The following is a 23,588-nucleotide window of genomic DNA, read 5'->3' as shown; positions in this document are numbered from 1 at the left end:
GCCATTGCAATATGAGGTTCAAATAAGAGGTATTTGAGAGTAAAACACGAATCTCATATATGTATTTTCAAAGCCAAGTCACTGAGTGGCCGCCCCATCCCCCCAAAACACCACCCAAAACCGGACATGTTTGCCGACTATGGAAAAATGGGGCTCAAATGAAAAGTAATTGGGAGTATACCATGAATCTGATAATAACATTGGGGACTTACTGTCTAGGGGACGTATCACCACCATAACAACCCCCAGATAAGACGCATTTGCTCACCAAGACAATTTGGGTCTTCAAGACAGTGGAGCTCGATATTCATAGTTTTTAGACATAATTGCTGGCTTTCGCAATAAGGGAATTAAATGAATGGCATTTGAGATTAGAAAAGGAATTTAATATCCAATTTGGAGGCCAATGTCAATATGGGGTACAAATAAATGACATATAGATATATGAGAATAGAGCACGCTGCTGATATAGGTTGCCCAAAAAGTAATTGCGGATTTTTCAGGTCGGCCAAATGAAGTTGATGATGACCAAATCAAAGCATTAATCGAATTGGATCGTCATGTAACTGAGCTTGAGATAGGAGAGAAGTTAAATATACCAAATGGACTGGTGAAAAAGCTTGATATTTGGGTACCACATGTATTGAAAGAAATTCATTTAACAAACCGAATCAACGCTTGTGATATGCACCTTTTAAAAACAGATCGAATTCTGTTTTTAAAACGAATCATAACTGAAGATGAAAAATGGATTGTTTACAACAACGTTAGTCGAAAACGATCATGGTCCAAGTATGGTGAACCAGCTTAAACCACTTCAAAGGCTGATATCCACCAAAAGAAGGTTATGCTGTCTGTTTGGTGGGATTGGAAGGGTGTGGTATATTTTGAGTTTCTTCCAAGGAACCAAACGATTAATTCGGATGTTTACTGTCAACAATTGGACAAATTGAATACAGCCATCAAGGAGGAGCGACCAGAATTGGTCAATCGTAAAGGTGTCATATTCCACCAGGACAACGCTAGACCGCACACATCTTTGGTCACTCGCCAAAAACTGAGTGAGCTTGGCTGGGAACTTTTGATGCATCCACCATATAGCCCTGACCTTGCACCATCAGACTACCTTTTATTTCGGTCTTTGCAGAACTCCTTAAATGGTAAAACTTTCGGCAATGATGAGGCTATAAAATCGCACTTGGTTCAGTTTTTTGCAGATAAAGGCCAGAAGTTCTATGAGCGTGGAATACTAAATTTGCCAGGAAGATGGCAGAAGGTTATCGAACAAAATGGCAATTATATATTTGATTAAAGTTCATTCTAAGTTTTATTAAAAATGCATTTTTCTTTTAAAAAATCCGCAGTTACTTTTTGGGCAACCCAATATTTACAGACCATGTGAATGTGGGGCTTATATTAAAGGTATTGGTGGGCAGAGCAAGAAGTGATACCCACTGTCCGGACCCCTTTCCCAAAATACCCCACAAACAGCAATTTTTTTACTGACCATAGCAATACGGGGCTCAAATAAAGATATTTGGGAGTAGAATACTAATTTTATATCAAAATGTAAGACCATGTATTTAGGGTATCACCCCTTCCCCAAAACATCCCCCAAAGGGTAAATATTTTTCGACCATGCCTATATGTGGCTTAAATTAAAGGTATTTGAGATTAGTAAACGCATTTGATAACCAATTTTGGGGCCATGTGTTTGGGGGACGCCTCATCCTGTGAACTCCCTTTAAAGCAATGACAATATGGGGTTTAAATAAATGGTGTTTAAGAATAGAGCACGATGCTGATATTTTTTCAGTTCTAAGTATCTGGGGGATCTCTTCACCCCCAGAAACACCCCTAAATTGAACATAATTGGAGAAAATGTTCCAACCATGGCAATATGCGGCCCAAATAAAAGGTATTTGGGAGTAGAGCACGAAATTCGTACCCACTTTCGGGACCATGTTTTTGGGGGTCCACACCACCCCCTTAACCCACCAATCACCACCATGGGGTCCTTCCCAATATCCATATAGAAGTCTTTTAAGAATGGAGTACATCTAACATCCAAACTTAAATGACATTAAACCCTCTGAGCGAAATCATACACCAATATAGATCATATGGGATCCAGATAAGGCATTTATTGGGTTGTCCAAAAAGTAATTGCGGATTTTTTTAAAAGAAAGTAAATGCATTTTTAAAAAAACTTAGAATGAACTTTAATCAAATATACTTTTTTACACTTTTTTTCTAAAGCAAACTAAAAGTAACAGCTGATAACTGACAGAAGAAAGAATGCAATTACAGAGTCACAAGCTGTGAACAAATTTGTCAACGCCGACTATATGAAAAATCCGCAATTACTTTTTGGGCAACCCAATATATTGTTATACTGTTGCTCGAGCGATATACACAAACTTTTTTCGTAGCATGTTATATTATTGAAAGCTCTTTTATTGTCAAAATTAAATATTCAAAGGATAATTTTATTTCATATAAAGAAAAAGAAGGCTCAGCGGAGCGGGCCCGGTTCAACTAGTAATTATATAAAAAGCCTACCGTTTTCGTAGAACCCTATTATGGTTTAGTACTATGATATGATGTATTCGTTTTGCAACAAATAAAACCGTGACCTTACCGTCCTGGTTGTTATTGCCCTTATGGCAATTTTACTGTCGGTAAAGTTGTTCACACTCGATGTTATCGCGTTAGCACCACACCACTTAACGCATTCCGTGTTCTTATTCCGGATCTTATGGTCAGACAGTCTAAAACAGATCTATGTCTCTGGGTTCTCAATGTAGACCCCCAGGACAACTCTGTCCTCTAGCTTTGATCCAACTAGTAGTTGAACCGGGCCCGGTTCAACTAGTAATTATATAAAAAGCCTACCGTTTTCGTAGAACCCTATTATGGTTTAGTACTATGATATGATGTATTCGTTTTGCAACAAATAAAACCGTGACCTTACCGTCCTGGTTGTTATTGCCCTTATGGCAATTTTACTGTCGGTAAAGTTGTTCACACTCGATGTTCTCGCGTTAGCACCACACCACTTAACGCATTCCGTGTTCTTATTCCGGATCTTATGGTCAGACAGTCTAAAACAGATCTATGTCTCTGGGTTCTCAATGTAGACCCCCAGGACAACTCTGTCCTCTAGCTTTGATCCACCCGTGTAACATGATCTTCCAGATGGCAATGCTAGGGTTCCGCCAATCCAATGGCAGCAGTGCCTCGCACTCGACTTCAATGTTCATCTCAGGTATCCGATTGGAAACCTCTTCCCTTCCTTCCAGGTTTCATATCGTCGCCTCGATTATACCGCCATGGTATATGGTATCCATTCCAATCCATTCTCAATCCAAACATTGTTGTAAATGCAGTGAATTGGCAAAGGCTTTATAACAACACAGAAAGGAGTTGCACTTTATTCGCATTATAGCAGGCATGAAACAAGAGATGAGTTTGGTTGTGGATTCTTCATCATCCAAGATGCTTAAACATCTTGCTTTAGTTACTTAGTGGAAGTGTAAGGTTTTTAAAACCACCAACGATTACTTACCAGTGTTCAAATCCGAAACAGCGTGGCGCTCTTCATAGTAGACATCAAAGATTCGAAATAGGTTTCATTCCACAACAGGTTCATCATATTACATTTTCCTTTTCAAAACATAATACTATCAATTTCTTTATTATATTTGCATATGAGGACAACTTCAATAAATTTCTTAATATCTAAATAAAGCCCGTACAAAGTCTGTTTCCGTGTTTTTTTTCTTTACCAATATTTAAGATTGCATTATTGCTGTTGTATTAAAGAATTTTGTTTGGAAAAGATTTCCATAAATATTTGCTGCATTTGTAATTAACATCACCGGCATCGTCTTAGTTTCAAATCTATGAAAAATTTTCTCATCAAAATTTGCAAAAATATTTTTTTGTATTTTTTTTAACTTTTGTTTGCATTTCATCTTAGCTTGAGGCATTTTAATTAACAATTTAGAAAAAAGCATTAAAGTTCTTTCATCAATAACTTTAAATACAAATGTCTCCGCTTCTCGGTTTAATTATTTTTATTATAGTCATCCAACCATTTTGTTTATTCAGTCCAATCGTCATTATCATCACCATCCTCCTCGAAATCACGCACATTAAAGTCCTCATTGAACAAATCCTCGCCCTCTGAGGACTCTGAATGTCATCTTGGCGGATTGATGTGTGTGGGTATGGTAATAAAGCCCTTTGGTGGCCTAGGCATACGTATTGTGGTAGTTGTCCCCGCGGCAGCTGTGCTGGCAGCTCCACCCGAAACACTGGGCAACAGTTGTTCATTCAGATTGGAGTTTTGATTTAGGCAATCACAACAAATGTTATCACATCGTATTAACATAATTAGGCCGGCCCCAATCCAAAAGACAATTGCTGGCCACGAATATTGAGCACATGAGGCGAACAGTATGCCACCCATAAAAATGGCCGAACAGCAGATGACGGGACTGACGTTGATGACACTGCCTGTGTATTTGGGTATTAAAGGCATCATGAGGCTTATAATAAAAACACCTGAAACGAGAATTGACAATTTTATGGAAGACCATTAACATAATCAGTGATCACGTAGGTAATTTTTCTATGGTGGATAGAATTAAATTCACTTATAATTTAAGGATGTGTAACACAATGATGGAAATTATGTTTGTTTGATAATGAAATAAGGTATCATTGAAACATATGTATATGAAGGTGACAATAAAAACATTGCGAACCTTTTAAATAACTCAAAAGTTTTGAAGCCACCGGTTGTGCTAAGCTATATGTATGCTCTCCACCGTAGGATGGGGGCATAATAATTTTGTCATTTGGTTAATAACACATCAAAATATTAATATGAAATCTAACAAAGTACACATATGTATTTTTTTTTATCCTTTTGACATTCTGAGTCGATTTAGCCATGTCCGTCTGTCTGTCCGTCTCTATATCAGTCTGTCGTAAAGCACGCTAACGATCGAAGGAGTAAAGCTAGGCGCTTTACTCCTTTTTATACCCACCTTCATGGGATGGGGGTATACTAATCTAGTCTTTCCGTTTGTCACACCTCGAAATAATCTTCTAAGACCCCTTAGAGTATATATATTTTTGATCGTCTCAACGTCCTGAGTCGATCTGGCCATGTCCGTCCGTCCGTCCGTCTGTCGAAATGACGATAGTGGTCAAACGCGTAAAGCTAACCACTTGAAATTTTGCACAGATTCTTAATATTGATGTAGCTCGTTAAGGGTTGTCATATTGGTTCAGATTTATATATAGATCTCATATAACCCGATCTACCGATTTGACTTCTTAAACCCTTACAAGCCGCTATTTTTTCCGATTTGGCTGAATTTTTGCATGTAATGTTCTGCTAAGATTTCAACCAACTGTGCTTAGTACGGTTTAAATCGGTCTATAACCTGATATAGCTCCCATATAAACCGATCGCCCGATTTGACTTCTTGAGCCCCTGAAAGCCACAATTTTTGTCCTGTATTCTGTTACGACTTCCAATAACTGTGTCAACTACGGTCCATGTCAGTCTATAACCGAAAATAGCTCCCACATAAACCGACCTCCCGATTTGACTTCTTGAGCCCTTGGAAAACGCAATTTTTGTCTGAAATATGATTTCCAACAACTGTTCCAAGTAAGGTCCAACGCGGTTTATAACCTGTTATAGCTCCCATATAAACTGATCTCCCGATATGACTTCATAAGCCCCTGAAAGCCGCAATTTTTGTCCGATTTTGCTGAAATTTTGCATGCCGTATTCTGTTACGACTTCCAATAACTGTGTCAATTACGGTCAATGTCAGTCTATAACCGGATATAGCTCCCATATAAACCGATCTCCTGATTTGACTTCTTGAGCCCTTACTAGCCGCAATTTTTTTCCGATTTGGCTGAAATTTTGCATGTAATTTTCTGCTATGACTTCTAACAACTATGCCTAGTACGATCTAAATCGGTTTATAACCTGATATAGCTCCCATATAAACCGATCTCCCGTTATGACTTCTTAAGCCCCCGAAAGTCGCAATTTTTTTTCCGATTTTGCTGAAATTTTGCATTCCGTATTCTGTTACGACTTCCAATAACTGTGTCAAGTACGGTCCATGTCAGTCTATAACCGGATGTAGCTCCCATATAAACCGATCTCCCGATATGACTTCTTGAGCCCTTTCAAGCCGCAATCATTGTCCGATTTTGCTGAAATTTTGCATGTAATGTTCTGCTAAGACTTCTAACAACTATGCCTAGTACGATCTAAATCGGTCTATAACCTAAAATAGCTCCCATATAAACCGAAATCCCGATTTGAGTCTTTGAGCCCCTGGAAGCCTCAATTTTTATACGATTTGGCTGAAATGTTGCATGTGATGTTTCGTTATGACTTAAAACAACTGTGCCAAATACGGTCCAAATCAGTTTATAACCTGATATAACTCCTATATAAACTGATCTCCCGATTTGACTTCTGGAGCCCCTGAAAGCCGCAATTTTTGTTCGATTTGGCTGAAATTTTGCATGTAATGTTCTGCTAAGACTTATAAGAACTGTGTCAAGTACTGTCTATAGCCTGATATATCTCCCATATAAACCGATCTCCCGATTTGACTTCTTGAGCCCTTACAAGCTGCAAATTTTGTCCGATTTGGCTGCAATTTTGCATGTAGTGTTCCGTTATGACTTCCAATAACTGTGCCAAATACGGTTCAAATCGGTCTATAACCTGATATAGCTCCCATATTTCATATAGCTGCCATATAAACTAATATCGGAGCTTGATCTTCTTAGGCATGTAGAGGACGCAATTCTTATCCGATATGAATGGAATTTCACAGCAGGTGTTTTATTTCAATAACTATACCAAGAATGGCCTAAATCGGTTCATAACCAGTTAAAGGAGCCTTACAACCCGATCCCAGATCTTGACTTCTTGAGCCTCTAGAGATCGCAATAAATAACTGAATTGACTGAAATTTCGCATAAAGTGTTTTGACTTCCAATTACTATGCCAAGACTCGTCCAAATCGGTTCATAACCAGATATAGCAGCCATACAAACCGATCTTCAGATTTTACTTCTTTAGCCTTTAGAATTACCACCCGATTTAGATGAAATTTTGCACATAAAATTGTGCTATGGCTGCGGCTTCAAGGAGGTTAAGAAGTTCAATCTGTGGAATGGATTATATAGGGTCTATTTCTATTTATGGTCCTATCTATGTGGGATACGAGCTGGCTCGGTTTGGTAGTCTGAAATCAGACACACTCATACGATTTTTGCCAGCCCAGGTATAAATCTCGCAAGAGAGTTCACTGACTAAGTATCATGATTGGCGTACAGTAGCGATACTTTCCTGGTTACCACCTCGGCTTGGGAACCAGCAGAGCCTGACAACTACCCCATGGCCCTAAGAAACTCCATACATCTCTTAAAAACTCCTTGGCCAATGGCAGAGCCTGCAGCGCCGTCTGACTGCCATAGTAATTAGTGATAGTCCCATCGGACAGCCGATTCCAAGATATGGGTGATGGGTAAATACCTTTTGTTATTTACCCATCCCCCATCCCGGGTATTTACCCATAAATACCCGGCTATTCACCCATTTATACCCAAAAGCTGGGTATTTATAATTTTGCAGATATCTTGGGTATAAAAGCATTTTCCATAAAATTTTTGATGATTTCGTATTCTTTGTACATAAACCTGATCCTCTGATCTCATAAAATCGGATTTAAGTTATATATAGCCGCTATATAGGCAGATCTCCAGACTTAAGTCTTGAGGCAATAAATTGGTAATTTTTCATCCGATTTCGATGAAATTTGGAATAGTGAGTTCTGATAGACCCCTACCCATTTCTGTGAAGTGTGGTTCACATGGGACTATATTTGGATATAGCTGCTCTACAGACCGACCTTTCTCCCTATATCGAGAGAACGGGAGGTCCGTTCTTTTATTGAAAGATCCATTTATTACCCGAGTTCAATAAAATTTGGCACAGTGTGTTCTGGTAGACCCCTTCCGTTTCCTGGCAAATCTGGTCCAGATCGTATCATATTTGGATATAGCAGCAATATAGATCGATCTCTCGATATAGTGTAATGAACCTATAAAAGGAGCATTTTTCATCGTTCTGCTACCTGCCTAAACCTTTTTGTTCAATATCGTCCAGATCGGACCATATTTGGTTATAGCTGTCATATAGACCGATCTGCCCATATAGAGTAGTGAGCCCATAAAGGGAGCATTTTTCATCCGATTTGGATGAAATTTGAAACAGTGGACTTCCTTGGGTCGAACATCGTCCAGATCGGACCATATTTGGATATAGCTGCCATATAGACCGATCTCCCGATATAGAGTATTGAGCCAATATAATTTGTTATAACTTTGTTAAGACTTCCAACATCCATGGGAATCATTGTCCACATAGGTCTATAGTCATATAAACCGATCTCCCGACAATTCTTCCGAGGCCTGCTAGGTTGATTATTCTCTAGAGTGGAGTCGATAAACTGTGATTATATTCAAAGTAGAAAAGGTTTCCGGTCTAGAAGAGAGCTGCGTTTTGATTATTATGCGTTTGAAAAGAAAATTTAAATTCGATATTCCATATCATTGTAGGTACGATTATGCGTTGAAGCATATATTGAATGAAAGGTTTATTTGTGTGCAAGTAACTTCATAATAGGTGAAAAGAAGTTGCAAATATTTTTTTTTTCACCTTTTTCTCTAGAACTTACCTATGGATCCCGTTAAATATGCCGGAGCCCAATGCATATAAATACCCGCCAGACTTAACGCTAGACCCAAAAACACAACAATTATGGCGAATATGGTAACACGCCATGATGACACAGTGGGTACACGACTTGTCCTTTCCAAGGGACCAGCAGTGGTGACCTTAACCTTTTGACGATACTCATCGACAATGGCATCGATATCGGTTGAGGTATCAGAATCTGAGTTTTCAAACTTATCGGGATATTCGAAATCAGAGGGCTGTAATGGATAAAAGAAAAATCAAGTTAGCTGGAAAACATACACATGGTACATAGGTCTTGAGAAATTTTACTTACAGGTGGTTCTCCATCTGACAATATAGTGGATTCTACATCCTTCGTTTCTCTTTGGGGACATGGCGAAGTGGGCTCACCCAACAACAACCATTCCTTCTCCACCTCTTGTTTATTCTTAGGCTTGACTTTGGGTTTTTTATTTGGTACTTGTTTGCCCACGCTTAAATTCCATAAGCTACGTTTTAAACGTGATGCCGAAGAGCTGTGACTTATGGGATCAGTGTTTAAGCGACTATATGAGAGTGAGGAGTCATGATCTGTAGAATAAAGGGCATATTAGAATAGTTTTCTTATCCTTTTCCCAAAAGTGAGAGTAGAATAATGGACTCACTGCATTGTAAAATAAATTTTGGACGGAAGGGTACATAGAGCAAATAAAATGCTCGGAAGAATACGGCACAAAGGTGACTTGCGGCCAGCATGTGGCATAGATTTTGCAAAGGGCAAGCAAATGAAAGCATGGCACAAAGGCTACCTGTAGCAAAGAACAAGAACGAAGATAGTTTAATAATTTACGGAGTTTATTTCAGCAGTAGCTTTGACAATACCTGCTATGAAAACCGCCAATACTGGATTTCCACTATCGGCACTTTCATAGGCTATCTGCTTGGTCAATATTCTCCATTCGGATGTTGCAAATCGCACAATTATGCGATACAATTCCGGAAACAACTCCAAAAAGGCACCGGTTACTGTTAGCATTAGCATACATGCGGCAGCTGGCACTAATTTGTGAAAATTGTTATCGTCCAATATATGAAACAAAGGGACGGCTGAGTAGTCTTCAATAGGTCTGATTGTAGAATCAAAAATAGATACCAATATCCTATTTTAAGGATTTTTAAGATGTATTATTTCGGTTATAACTTACTTATAATGCAGTATGGTGGTTAAACAACCGGAAGCCAAAAGCAGTGATATTGTTACAAATAGTATCATAAATAGTCCCGTAAATCTTTTCCAGCCAGTTTTAGGGCTGGGACATTCGCACGGAAAGGAGAAGGATATAAGGGCAGTGGCCGTTAATAACTGTAAGAAAATTTTAATGTTTATATATATTCATAATATAAAACCATATATTATTCATGCAAAGATATAACTTTATGATCTGACTTAAAAAATCGAGAAGATAAAATCGTCTTATATATGTGGAGTTTTATGATCCTGCCAGATTGCTTTTGAGCCAAATTGGTTTACCCAAAAGGTAAGTATTATAGAAAATCAATGGCTGTCAGCCCTATCGAATAGAACTAATTTTTTATACCCTACACCAAAGGATGTGGGTATACTTATTTCGTCATTCCGTTTTGCAAGACATCGAATATTGAGAAAAAGGTTCGCAGACTTTACAACAGAGAACGTCGTAAATAAGGGGAAGTTTACTGGGATGTGTACTACACATGACTTAGGGAATACAATAAAATTACCTCAGTAGCGTTAATGACGCCGCCAAGATGAAGAAGTTTCTCACAAAAAACCATGTCAAAACAGAGAGCAGAGACAACATCAAAACCCTCAACATATCCTGAGGGTTTTGATGAAAACGCATTTTCCACAGGATACGACGGGAATCACGGAAACGAGATACCGGAATCTTGGAATAATGAGGTTGATCGAAGGCTTATAATAGCGGAATTAATGGTTAAGGAAGCCTTGAAGAGCTTCCAATCATTTAAGTCACCCGGAGCTGATGGAATATTTTCGGTGTTACTACAGAAGGAGGCAGACTATCTGGCCCCCACCTGGCCAATATTTTCACAGCGTGCCTGGGACTTGCATATACCCCGAAAGCCTGGCAAGAGGCAAGAGTGGTATTTATACCCAAGCCCGGCAAGGCAAGTTATGCGGCACCAAAGGCCTACGGACCTATAAACCTTACGTCCTTTCTACTCAAAACCATGAAATGTTTTGTGGATATCATGATCAAGAGTAGGACATCCAGCGAAAATGCTCAAATACGAACAGCATGCCGATGTCAAATGAAGGTTGGTGGAGACTGACCCGCACGAGGTTGTGCATAAAATAAAAGAATTCTACGATGCCAAGAAGTACCCATTTGTGGCATGCATTGACATAGAGGGGGCTTTTAATAATGTGCAGTTCGACATATTGATCCAATCCATAGATCACTACCTTGTGGAGAAAGTGGCAATAGGCACGCCACAGGGGGGAATTTCATCGCCATTCCTACGGGTGACCACCATAAATAACCTATTACAGATGCTGACTGAGGAGAACCCATTTGAACCCATTTGCTCGCAGATGATGGTTTAATACTTCTAAGAGGTAAGGATCCGAATCGGCTATGCAGAAAGTCCGAAAGGGTCTTGCAGATGGCATACGACTGTGCTAGACCCAGGGGTCTCAATGTCTACCCAAAGGAGACTTAAATCTGTCTGTTTACGAGATAGACAAAGGGGCTTGAGTCCGAGGATAGTCCACAGGCTCTACAGTAGCGTGATTAGACGAATACTTACTACGCCTCAGTAGCGCAGAGGTTAGCATGTCCGCCAATGATGCTGAACGCCTGGGTTCGAATCCTGGCGAGACCATCAGAAAAAAAATTTCAGCGGTGGTTTTCCCCTCCAACATACGTCATAAGAAAATCCTTCCTGCAGAATTTCTAGAAAATCGGTTAACAGAAGACCATTTTATTGCAATATTAGTGCAAATCGGACGAACATATGTATGGGAGCTACATCTAAATCTGAACCGATTTCAAGCATACTTCTCAGATACTGTGATAGTCGTCTAGGAAAGCGTTGTACGAAGTTTTGGAAAGATTGGTTGATAAATGCGCTTGCATTGGATGTAGGAGTGAAAATCGGGCGGTATATGTATATGAGAGCTATATCTAAATCTGAACCGGTTTCCATGAAATTCACCAGTAATGTCGAAAGTCCTGCCGAATTTCAAGAGAATCGGTTAACAAAAGACCATTTTATTGCTACATTATTGCAAATCGGACAAACATATATATGGAAGCTACATCTAAATCTGAACCGATTTTTTCCAATTTAAATAGGCTTCGTCTCTAGGCTGAAAAACATGCCTGTACCAAATCTTAAGACGATTGGATGAAAATGAAAATCTGAAACGCGACCTGTACTTTGTACACAAATTAACATGGACAGACAGACGGTCATAGCTAAATCGAACCAGAAAGTGATTCTGAGTCGATCGGAATGCTTATCAATGGGTCTATCTCTCTTCCTTTTGGGTGTTGCAAACACATACACTAATTTATAGTACCACAATAGTGGTGTAGGGTATAATAAAAAATATAATTTTCCATTTGTAGAAATGGCGGAGGCTGTAAGTTCGTCCTTTTTTTAATAAAACCAAAGACTTCCATTATAATTTGTCTTGTTTTCCAAATCCTCCTAATTAGATTCCTCATCTTGTTTCCTTGAGGATGCCATTTCAAAAGCTTTAAGGTTTCCAATTAAATATTAGGGAAAAACATCTTTAAGTTAACAATGTAATAAAGCTAATTGGCTTCTCTATTACTTTTGTTCTTTCATTCCTTGTACATTTGTGTAAAAACAAAAATAACAAATGGTATAACGAATTTTTGTTTAGTACATCGAATTTTTTTTTGTGATTTCTAATTTCCTCGTTGCCTAAAGTAACCAACAATTCGAAACTTTTTTCCTTTAATATGACGTTAATTAAAGTTTCCTGCCTGTTTGCACCTCTTCGCAAAAGCCTAATGGCAATTCGTGTTCCCATAATTATAATTGTCACGAAAACAATCCAACGCAATAATATTCGAGCAGAATGTCCGAATAATAAATTTGTATTTAAATGCTTTGTCTGCAATTTGTCCCAGGTTTTGAAGTTTTTGGGTCAATGGAGAATAGTCTGCAAGGTGAACAGAACTGAAATAATGTCCACTTGAACATTTCGAAATATCGAAAACATGGAAGTGGAAATTTCCATGTTAAATGTTCGCTGTAGGAACATTAAAACAAGTAAAAAGGCGCTAAGTTCGGCCGGGCCGAACTTTGGATACCCACCACCTCGGGTATATATGTAAACCGCCTTTCATCAAAATTCGGTGAAAAATTCATAACTTATGTCCCATATCAGTTATATTAAAATATGTTCCGATTTGGACCAAATACTAATAAGTACAGTAGATATATCTAAAAATAAACCGATCTGAACCATATACGACACGGATGTCGAAAAGCCTAACATAAGACTTTGTCAAATTTCAGTGATATCGGATTATAAATGCGAATTTTATGGGGCCAAGACTTTAAATCGACATATCGGTCTACATGGCAGCTATATCCAAATCTGGACCGATTTGGACCAAGTTGCATAAAAATGTCGAAGAGCCTATCTTAAAGCACTCTACTAAATTTCGGCGAAATCAGACAATAAATGCCTCTTTTATGGGCCCAAAACCTTAAATCGAGAGATCGGTCTATATGGCAGCTATATTCAAATCTAGGCCGATCTGGGCAAAATTGAAGAAGGACGTCGAAGAGCCTAACTAAACTCACTGTCTCAAATTTCAGCGACATCAGACAATAAATGCGTCTTTTATGGCCCCAAAACCTAAAACCTAGATATAGGTCTATATGGCAGCTATATCCAAATCTGGACCGATCTGTGCGATATTGCAAAAGTATGTCTAGGGGCTTAATTTAACTCACTGTCTCGAATTTCGGCGACATCGGACAATAAATGAGCATTTTATGGGCCCAAAACCATAAATCAGGAAATCGGTCTATATGAAAACAGATTTCGAAGGGCCTAAGACAACTCACTGTCCCAAACTTCAGCAAAATCGGATAATAAATGTGGCTTTTATGGGCTTAAGACCCCAAATCGGAGGATCGGTCTATATGGCAGCTATGTCCAAATCTGGACCGATCTGGGCCAAATTGACGAAGGATGTCGATGGGCCTAACGCAATTCACTGTCCCAAATTTCAGCGAAATCGGATTATAAAATCGGCGGATCGGACTATATGGGGGCTATATCAAGATATAGTCCGATATAGCCCATCTTCGAACTTAACCTGCTTATGGACAAAAAAAGAATCTGTGCAAAATGTCAGCTCAATATCTCAATTTTTAAAGACTGTGGCGTGATTTCAACAGACAGACGACAGACGGACGGACATGTCTAGATCGTCTTAGATTTTTACGCTGATCAAGAATATATATACTTTATAGGGTCGGAAATGGATATTTCGATGTGTTGCAAACGGAATGACAAAATGAATATATCCTTCGGTGGTGGGTATAAAAAAAATGACAATGCAAGAACTTTAATGTGAAGAAAATGATCTTAGGCCACATAGTTCTGGAATGCTTGTTAGGATGCTTCAAAGTTAATTGCGTAAATGAGGCATTGGCTGAATATTGCAGGTTGGCCAAGACCCTACTTCAAAGTATTTCGCCGAACAGATAATTTCGAATCCTGGGGCTGAGCGTGACCTGGAACTGCTTATATGAGTCCTGATTGGCGGGTCTGTTATGTCGAGAAGAGCTTGGAGACGATCGAGCGCATATTTTGTAATTTTCCCCCGTTTGCGAAGCAAAGATATATGTAGGACTAGGTATATAAATCTTCTTTGGAGGGAATCCAGGCACTAATCCCTCTCATTCTGGATTATTATGAAGGGTGATTTTTATACGCTCCACCATAGGATGGGGGGTATACTAATTTCGTCATTCTGTTTGTAACTACTCGAAATATTCGTCGTCGCGACATTTTATGTCGATATAGCCATGTCCGTCCGTCCGTCTGTCTGTCGAAAGCACGCTAACTTCCGAAGGAGTAAAGCTAGCCGCTTGAAATTTTGCACAAATACTTATTATTAGTGTAGGTCGGTTGGTATTGTAAATGGGCTATATCGGTCCATGTTTTGATATAGCTGCCATATAAACCGGTCTTGGGTCTTGATTTCTTGAGCCTCTACAGTGCGGAATTCTTATCCGATTGGAATGAAATTTTGCACGACGTGTTTCGTTATGACATTCAACAAGTGTGCCGAGTATGGTTCAAATCGGTCTATAACCTGATATAGCTGCCATATAAACCGATCTTAGGTCTTGACTTCTTGAGCCTCTAGAGTGCGCAATTCTTATCCGATTGGAATGAAATTTTGCACGACGTGTTTTGTTATAATATCCAATAACTGTGCCAAGTATGGTTCAAATCGGTCGTTCTTTTGATATAGCTGCCATATAAACCGATCTTGGGTCTTGACTTATTGAGCCTCTAGAGTGCGCAATTCTTATCCGATTGGAATGAAATTTTGCATGAGGTGTTTTGTTATGACTTCCAATAACAGTGTTAAGAAAAGTTCACATCGGTCCATAACCTGATATAGCTGCCATATAAACCGATCTTGGGTCTTGACTTCTTGAGCCACTAGAGGGCGCAATTATTATCCGATTTGGCTGAAATTTTGCATGAGGTGTTTTGTTATAACTTTCAACAACTGTGCTAAGAATAGTTCAAATCGGTCTATAATCTGATATAGCTGCCATATAAACCGATGTGAGATCTTGACTTCTTGAGCCTCTAAAGGGCGCATGTATTATCCGATTTGGCTGAAATTTTGTACAACGGCTTCTCTCATGACCTTTAACATATGTGTCGAATATGGCATGAATCGGTTTATAGCCTAATACAGCTCCCCTATAAACCGATCTCCCTATTTTAGTACTTCAGCCCCTAAAGATTCGGCCTGGCCGAACTTAGCATGCTTTTACTTGTTAGCTTTTTAAAACGATCACATTTCCACTAAGCAAAAAATTGGGCTAATTTTATCAAAATTCTTAGGCATTCATAGAATAATATAATGATACTTTTTATGAAACCTATTAATTTAAAAAATTTCAAAGTTTCTATAATCTTCTGTCCTTATCATCGACCAACCAAGATATTTAAGATAATAAAATTTAAAATTAATATGCTTTCCGTTTTCATTAAAATCTTGTTATGCCCATTAAATATTCAAATTGATGTCTTATACTGCTGTCTCTTTATGTTTTAATCGTGATTATCTTGACATCTCAAGCCAATTCAAAAGCTTGCCGCTGAAGTATTGAAACACTAAATCAAAGAAAGATGCAAAGTGTCACAAGGGGACTCACTCGCCCATTCATGAGATGAGAGTAGTACACATTACACTCGTTTGATTTATTTATTTAGAAAAACAATACAGAATATACAATATATACGTACACTTTTGAAACCACTCGGCTGCAATATGGTCTCATGCCAAGCGACAGCATCTCCATTCCACCAACCCACCGCACTTAGAATGGCATTTAATCCAAACATGGCCAAAGCCATTATGAAGCTGAAAGCCTTCGAGTGCTGCAAAGAGAGAGAGAGAGAGAGAGAGAGAGCGAGGGTGAAGTAGAGGAAAAGAGGATACAAATAACATAAATAGGATAAGAATTTTTTTCTTTTATTAAAAATTCATTCAAACTATGAATAAAATATGGTGAAAAAACAAATTTCACAAAAAGTACCATCGCCACTAGAGATCATCATCACAAGTCAGAATTCCCCGTGATGAGCCAGTGGGTGGTGAAGCAGGCCGGATAGCGAGGGTGAAAATATAAAACAACTTACCTCCAGGCCCAACATAAACATGCCGGTCACAAGAAAGACCACAGCTACACCCAAGACATCTGGCCAGGGTTCATTGGTGGGTGAGTTACGACCTAAAAGTAGGAAAAGAAGAAAAGAAAAAAAAAGAAGAAGAATAAGTAAATATTAGACCATCATCCACTTAGCAATAGTGTGAGAGTATTAACATTTAAATAAATGATGATCAATTTGACAGGGTCGCACTGCAATATACCCTTCCTGGGATTAAGCAAATATTTTGTATTGTTGACAAAAATTGTCTTACGCATATTTTAAGGAAAACAAGTAAAAGTGTGATAAGTTCGACGGGGCCGAATCTTGGGAACCCACCCCCATGGATTCTGCTAAAATTTTATTCAAAATAAATTTAGTTGAAGGGCATCATTTTATGATTTTTTGGACCGCACTTGGCACATTTGTTGGAAGTCATAACAGAACAACATTTTATAGAAATCGGACGAAAAAAAGCGGCTTTCAGGGGCTGAAGATGTCTAATCGGGGGATCGGTTTTTAAGGCAGCTATATAAGGTTAAAGACTGATTCATGCTAAATTTCAATCAAATCGGATGAAAATTGCGACTTGTAAGGACTCAAGAAGTCAAATCGGCTGATTCGTTTATATGGGAGCTATGTCAGGTTATAGACCGATTTAGACCGTATTTGGCACAGCTGTTGAAAGTAGTAACAAAACACTATATGCTTAGTTTCAGCCAAATCGGATGAAATTTGCGGCTTGAAAAGGCTCAAGAAGTCAAATCGGGTGATCGGTTTATATGGGAGCTATGTCAGGTTATGAACCGATATGGCCCATGTGCAATCCCCAACGACCTACATGAATATTAAGTATCTGTGCAAAATTTCAAGCGGCTAGCTTTACGCGTTCGACGGAGGGACAAGGCTATTTCGAATCAGAGCGTCGAGACGAATATTTTGAGGTGCTACAAACGGAATGACTAGATTAGTATACCCCCATCCTATGGTGGTGGGTATAAAAAAGAAAAGTGGAAATGAAATGTTTTTTGGTATACATTTTTGTTTAAGGTTTATAAGTTTGTAATTAAAAAGCCCTTGAGTGGAGCGGAAGTTTTTTCACTTCGCTCCTAGAAGAAAAATATCCGCATCTCGGAATGGGTATAGGTATTGAGTAGGCTCAAAATGGACTCCAAAGACCCTACAGCTGCGGCTGCCTCCTATAGATGTGGTTGCCTAAGCACATGTTGTCGAGAGTAATGCTTCAAGCGCACAGGAGGCCACCGTAGCGCAGAGGCTGGCATGCCCGCCTATGACTCTAAACGCCAGGGTTCGAATCCTGGCTAGATCATAAAAAAACCAGTCCGAATCTTACATATCCTCCACCATGGATCGCGTTTGTCGAGTTCTTTGCGCGGTTTCTCTTTTTAGACAAACAAAGAATAATGTATAAAAATTGTTATGCTATTGGAGATATATCAAGTTATAGTCCGATTCGTAGCATAAGTGAATTGAACAATGAAGACCATAGTAGAAGTCATTGGGTTATATTTAAGTCCATTCGGTTAAGAATTGCGCCTTGTAGGGGCTCAAGAAGCATAATGGGAAAATCGGTTTATGTGGAAGCTGTTTGAGGCTATAGATCGATTAAGACCAAATTGGACACGTATGTTGAAAGTCATGGGAGAAGCCGTTGTACAAAATTTCAGCAAAATCGGATAAGAATTGCTCCCTCTATTCGCTCAAGCAGTCAAGATCCAAGATCGGTATATATGACAGCTATATTAGGTTATAGACCGATTTCAACCATACTAAGCACAGTTATTGGAAGTCGTAACAAAACACTTCATGGAAATTTTCAGCCAAATCGGATGGAAATTGCGCCCTCTAATGGCTAAAGAAATCAAGACCCAAGATCGTTTTATATGACAGCTATATCAGGCTATGAACCGATTTGAACCATACTTATCACACCTATTGGAAGTCATAACAAAACACTTAATGCCAAAATTGTGCACAACGCTTTTCTCGACGACTACCACAACATCTAAGAAGTTTGCTCGAAATCGGTTCAGATTTAGATATAGCTCTCATATATATGTTCTTCCGATTTTAAGAAACTTTGCAATAAAGTGCTCATTTGTTAAGCGATTCTCTCAAAAATTGGCAGGAAGGGTTTTCTTATGACTGTTAATATTATTGGTAAGTTTCATAGAAATCGGTTCAGATTTAGATATAGCTGTCATATATGTATATCGCCCGATTTTTACTTCAGGAGCCACTGCAGGCGCGTTTATTGACCAATCTTGCCAAAATTTTGTTCATCGCTTTCCTCGACTACCACTATATCTGAGCAGTTTCCTCGAAATCGGTTGAGATTTAAATATTGCTCCCATATATATATGTTCGTCAGATTTTGGGTAATTTGCAATAATGTTGTTATTTGTCAACCGGATTTATTATAGTTAGAACATATTTGCTTGAATTGTAAAATAACCCATCTGAAAACATCCGCCAAGGTTCATCAAAGTTGGTTCAGAATTAGATATAGGTCCCACTTTGTACTAAAGGGGTATTATAAAGTCGTCACCGCCCGACTTTTGCCTTTCCTTACTGGTTTGGATATCAATTATGTGATTTTGAGCTTGATTTTTTGAAGAAAGAACATAGGGGTTGAGCTAAACCAATTTTTTTGCCATAATCTTAAATACTCTATGCTAAACTCGAAAAATTTTTTCGCATCAAAAAATGGAAATTTTTCATAAGGGTTTAGCCTTTGCTAAAAAAATGCAAAAAAAATAAAATTTGAATTTTTAAGTAATTCTGTTCATTTTACGAATCGTCTTCGAATTTCGAACTGCGGAATGCTAGAAAATTTTCGAAATTCGAAAAAATGAAGGAGTTACAGCGTTTTCGAGCTTGAAAACGACCTTGAATTTTTACGCCCAAAAAATATTGGTTTTTGCGATGCTTTTCACTGAAAACTTCATCTAGCACCTCTACTGAAAGAGATTTTCTTCACGAATCCAACGGTGTCTTCAGAATTTTGAAATTCGCAAAACTAAAGATGTTACAGCAATTTCAAACTCACCTTAATTTTTTTAACCATTTTTCGTATATTAATTATGCGATTTTGAGCTTGTTTTTTGAAGGAAAAACATGGGAGTTGCAATAAACCGAATTTTTTGCCGTAATCTTCAATACTGTATACTCAACTCGAAAAATTTTTTCGCATCAAAAATTGAAAATTTTCATAAGGGTTTAGCCTTTGCTAAAAAAATGCAAAAAAATAAAATGTTGAATTTCAAGTAAATCTGTTTATTGTTCGAATTGTCTTCGAATTTCGAACTGCGGAATGCTAGAAAATTTTCGAAATTCGAAAAAATGAAGGAGTTACAGCGTTTTCGAGCTTGAAAACGACCTTGAATTTTTACGCCCAAAAAATATTGGTTTTTGCGATGCTTTTCACTGAAAACTTTTCACTGAAAACTTCATCTAGCACCATTACGGAAAGAGATTTTCTTCACGAATCCAACGGTGTCTTCAGAATTTTGAAATTCGCAAAACTAAAGATGTTACAGCAATTTCAAACTCACCTTAATTTTTTTAACCATTTTTCGTATATTAATTATGCGATTTTGAGCTTGTTTTTTGAAGGAAAAACATGGGAGTTGCACTAAACCGAATTTTTTGCCGTAATCTTCAATACTGTATACTCAACTCGAAAATTTTTTTCGCATCAAAAATTGAAAATTTTCATAAGTGGTTAGCCTTTGCTAAAAAAATGCAAAAAAATAAAATGTTGAATTTCAAGTAAATCTGTTTATATATATGTTCGTCAGATTTTGGGTAATTTTCAATAATGTTGTTATTTGTCAACCGTATTTGTTACAGTTTGAACATATTTGCTCGAATTGTAAAATAACCCATATGAAAACATCCGCCAAGGTTCAGAATTAGATATAGGTCTCACTTTGTACATAAAGGGTAGGTGTAGGTTATTATTAAGTCGGTATTGCACGACTTTTACCATTCCTTACTGATTTCTTATTCTAAGGTAGGCTAGGCCTGAGGTTCAACTTACCCAAAATCATTATACGTGCCAAACCACCAGTCATGGCATCCAAACACATGCTCAACGTTCTCGCCAATGCCCCACAGGCACACAGTATGGCCAGCATCTCCATCCATGTGGCCAAAAAGAGGCAGCCAAAGTCAAACTTATTGCTGGCCCGTATGTAAGGCATTTGCAGTGTCCTTAGACTTGTTTTACAGCGAGCTTCAGGCATAAAAAGAAAGAACAAACCAGACACTCTTACAAACATTACAACACAAACACACAAAAATTATAATTTAAGTGGCTCAAGTGTTGGTGGTGGTACTAAACATTTCAATAGAAATAATGGAATGTTAAAGGGGGTGCGAATAAGGGAAGGCATGTAGGGTTAGGGGGTCTTAAAAGCAAATATTTACCCGCCAATGCTGCATAAATTGTAGCTATTATGGTGGCCAAAACCACACATGGTGCAGTTGTCTCATTGTAGGCAATCAAATAGACCAAAACGGCAGAGCCCAATGTCAAGCGAGCTCCATTTCCATTCGAAAATGAGTCCAAGAGAAAGCTGTAAGTAAAGGGAAGAAAATCAATTAGAATTGGTTGTAAAAATATTTTTGGAACATGACATGCATATGTTGGGCATATTATGGGCCATACAGGCCTAGATGTAGGTTTAGATCTTACAGTAAAGTCCTGCAGACAACACTTTTTGAACAAATATCCTTGATTAATAAATTTTTTTTTCATGAATGATTACAAGGAGACACTTCTAACATCAATGAGAGCGATTTTAGTTTAAGAGCAAGAAAGCGTGCTAATTTCGGCCGGGCCAAATCTTGGGAACCCACCATCATGGATTCTGCTGTAAATTTTGTTGAAGGGCATAATTTTATTCTACATATTTGTAGGAACTGAACACGGATGATATCAGGTTATGGACCGATTTAAACCGTACTTGGAACAGTTGTTGGAAGTCATAACAGAACACCACATGCAAAATTTCAGCCAAATCGAGTACAAATTGCGGCTTGTAAGGGTTCAAGTAGTCAAATCGAGGGATCGGTTTAAATGGGAGCTATATCAGGTTATAGACCGATTCGGACCGTACTTGGCACAGTTGTTGAAAGTCATAACAGAACACCGCATGCAAAATTTCAGCCAAATCGGAAAAAAATGCGGCTTGTAAGGGCTTAAGAAGTCAAATCGGGGGAGCGGTTTATATGGGAGCTATATCAGGTTATAGACCGATTCGGACCGTACTTGGCACAGTTATTGAAAGTCATAACAGAACACTATGTGCAAAATTTCAGCTCAATCGGATAAAAATATCGGCTTGTAAGGGTTCAAGTAGTCAAATCGAGGGATCGGTTTAAATGGGAGCTATATCAGGTTATAGACCGATTCGGACCGTACTTGGCACAGTTGTTGAAAGTCATAATAGAACACTACATGCAAAGATTCAGCCAAATCGGAAAAAAATGCGGCTTGTAAGGGCTCAAGAAGTCCAATCGGGGGATCGGTTTATATGGGAGCTATAGCAGGTTATAGACCGATTCGGACCGTACTTGCACAGTTATTGAAAATCATAACAGAACACTATGTGCAAAATTTCAGCTCAATCGGACAAAAATTGGGGCTTGTAAGGGCTCTGGAATTAAAATCGGGAGATCGGTTTATATGGTAGACACATCAGGTTATAGACCGATTCGCACTGTACTTAACACAGTTATTGGAAGTCATAACAGAACACCGCATGCAAAATTTCAGCCAAATCGGACAAAAATTGTGGCCTGGAAGGGTTCAAGAAGTAAAATCGGGAGATCGGTTTATATGGGAGCTATATCTAATTTTGAACCGGAATGGCCCATTTGCCATCCCCTACGCTCTACATTCATATTAAGTATTTGTGCAAAATTTCAAGCTGCTGGCGTTCGACAGCTCTCGTGATTTCGACAGACGGACGGACGGGCATGGCTAGATCGAATCAGAATATCGAGCCGATCCAGAATATATATACTTTATGGGGACCCAGATCAATATTTCTAGGTGTTACAATCGGAATGTCTAGATTAGTATACCACCATCCTATGGTGGTGGGTATAAAAAAGGACGTAATTTTTATAAGCGGTTCTATACGGAGTACACCTCTTTGGAGAGTTGTTTCACATGGCTGAAGGCTTTACAAATGTCATTCTCAGAACTATAAGTCATTCAAATCTTCATAAGCGCACATATTAACTTCTGTACCACGATGGTCTACTGGATGAAGTATGGTAAGATAACTTTTGTTATGCTCTAACCATCATTGCCTAAGAAAGGTGAAGGACTATTCGCCGAAACGAATTCGTTGCCAAGGATTTTTCGCACTCTTTGGTGAGGACCGGATTAGCATTACACCATCTGTTTCGTTTAAAAATGCAACATCTCACTTACGATTACCATTTACCCATACCTCGATTTTGGATCTAAACCACTACCATCAGGATTGACCCAATGGGTTTTGACCAATAGTCAAGCGATAGATCGAAGCCCCAGGACTCAAGAGATTTGGCCAGTTGAAAGGCGATGATTATGGTAAGAAATAATAATGATTTTCTCAACTACCCCATTGTGTTTCACCCTCGTGAACTCTAAGGCTCATTCTATTTGGGTCGATATATGTATATACCCAAAAATAATACAAATCATGATATTGTTGCCAGTGTTGACCCCATTGGTTCATAATAGATTGACCAGAAATGTAAACAAGTTGTTGTGAACGAAACCCCTTGAAGTGTGACCGGGAGTTTATATTCTGACAA

General features: G+C 38.5%; 1 protein-coding gene across 1 annotated transcript in view; it reads right to left on the bottom strand.

The window, feature by feature from the left end:
• Positions 1-3,628: 3,628 nt before the first annotated feature.
• Positions 3,629-23,588, bottom strand: part of LOC106081206 (uncharacterized) — a 46,246-nt gene continuing 26,286 nt past the window's right edge. The window contains exons 2-11 of the mRNA XM_059365782.1: positions 21,204-21,352; positions 20,815-21,009; positions 16,743-16,834; positions 16,347-16,481; positions 10,003-10,160; positions 9,680-9,924; positions 9,463-9,606; positions 9,132-9,388; positions 8,796-9,054; positions 3,629-4,569 (exon numbers count right to left, since the gene is read on the bottom strand). Of these exons, the coding sequence (XP_059221765.1) occupies positions 4,205-4,569; positions 8,796-9,054; positions 9,132-9,388; positions 9,463-9,606; positions 9,680-9,924; positions 10,003-10,160; positions 16,347-16,481; positions 16,743-16,834; positions 20,815-21,009; positions 21,204-21,352 (1,999 nt within the window). The 3' untranslated portion in view covers positions 3,629-4,204. The remainder of the gene's footprint in view (positions 4,570-8,795; positions 9,055-9,131; positions 9,389-9,462; positions 9,607-9,679; positions 9,925-10,002; positions 10,161-16,346; positions 16,482-16,742; positions 16,835-20,814; positions 21,010-21,203; positions 21,353-23,588) is intronic.

Source organism: Stomoxys calcitrans, chromosome 3 (assembly GCF_963082655.1).
Source record: "Stomoxys calcitrans chromosome 3, idStoCalc2.1, whole genome shotgun sequence".
NCBI lineage: Eukaryota > Metazoa > Arthropoda > Insecta > Diptera > Muscidae > Stomoxys > Stomoxys calcitrans.
Note: the sequence above shows the minus strand (reverse complement) of the source record. Positions and strands in the feature narration are given on the sequence as shown.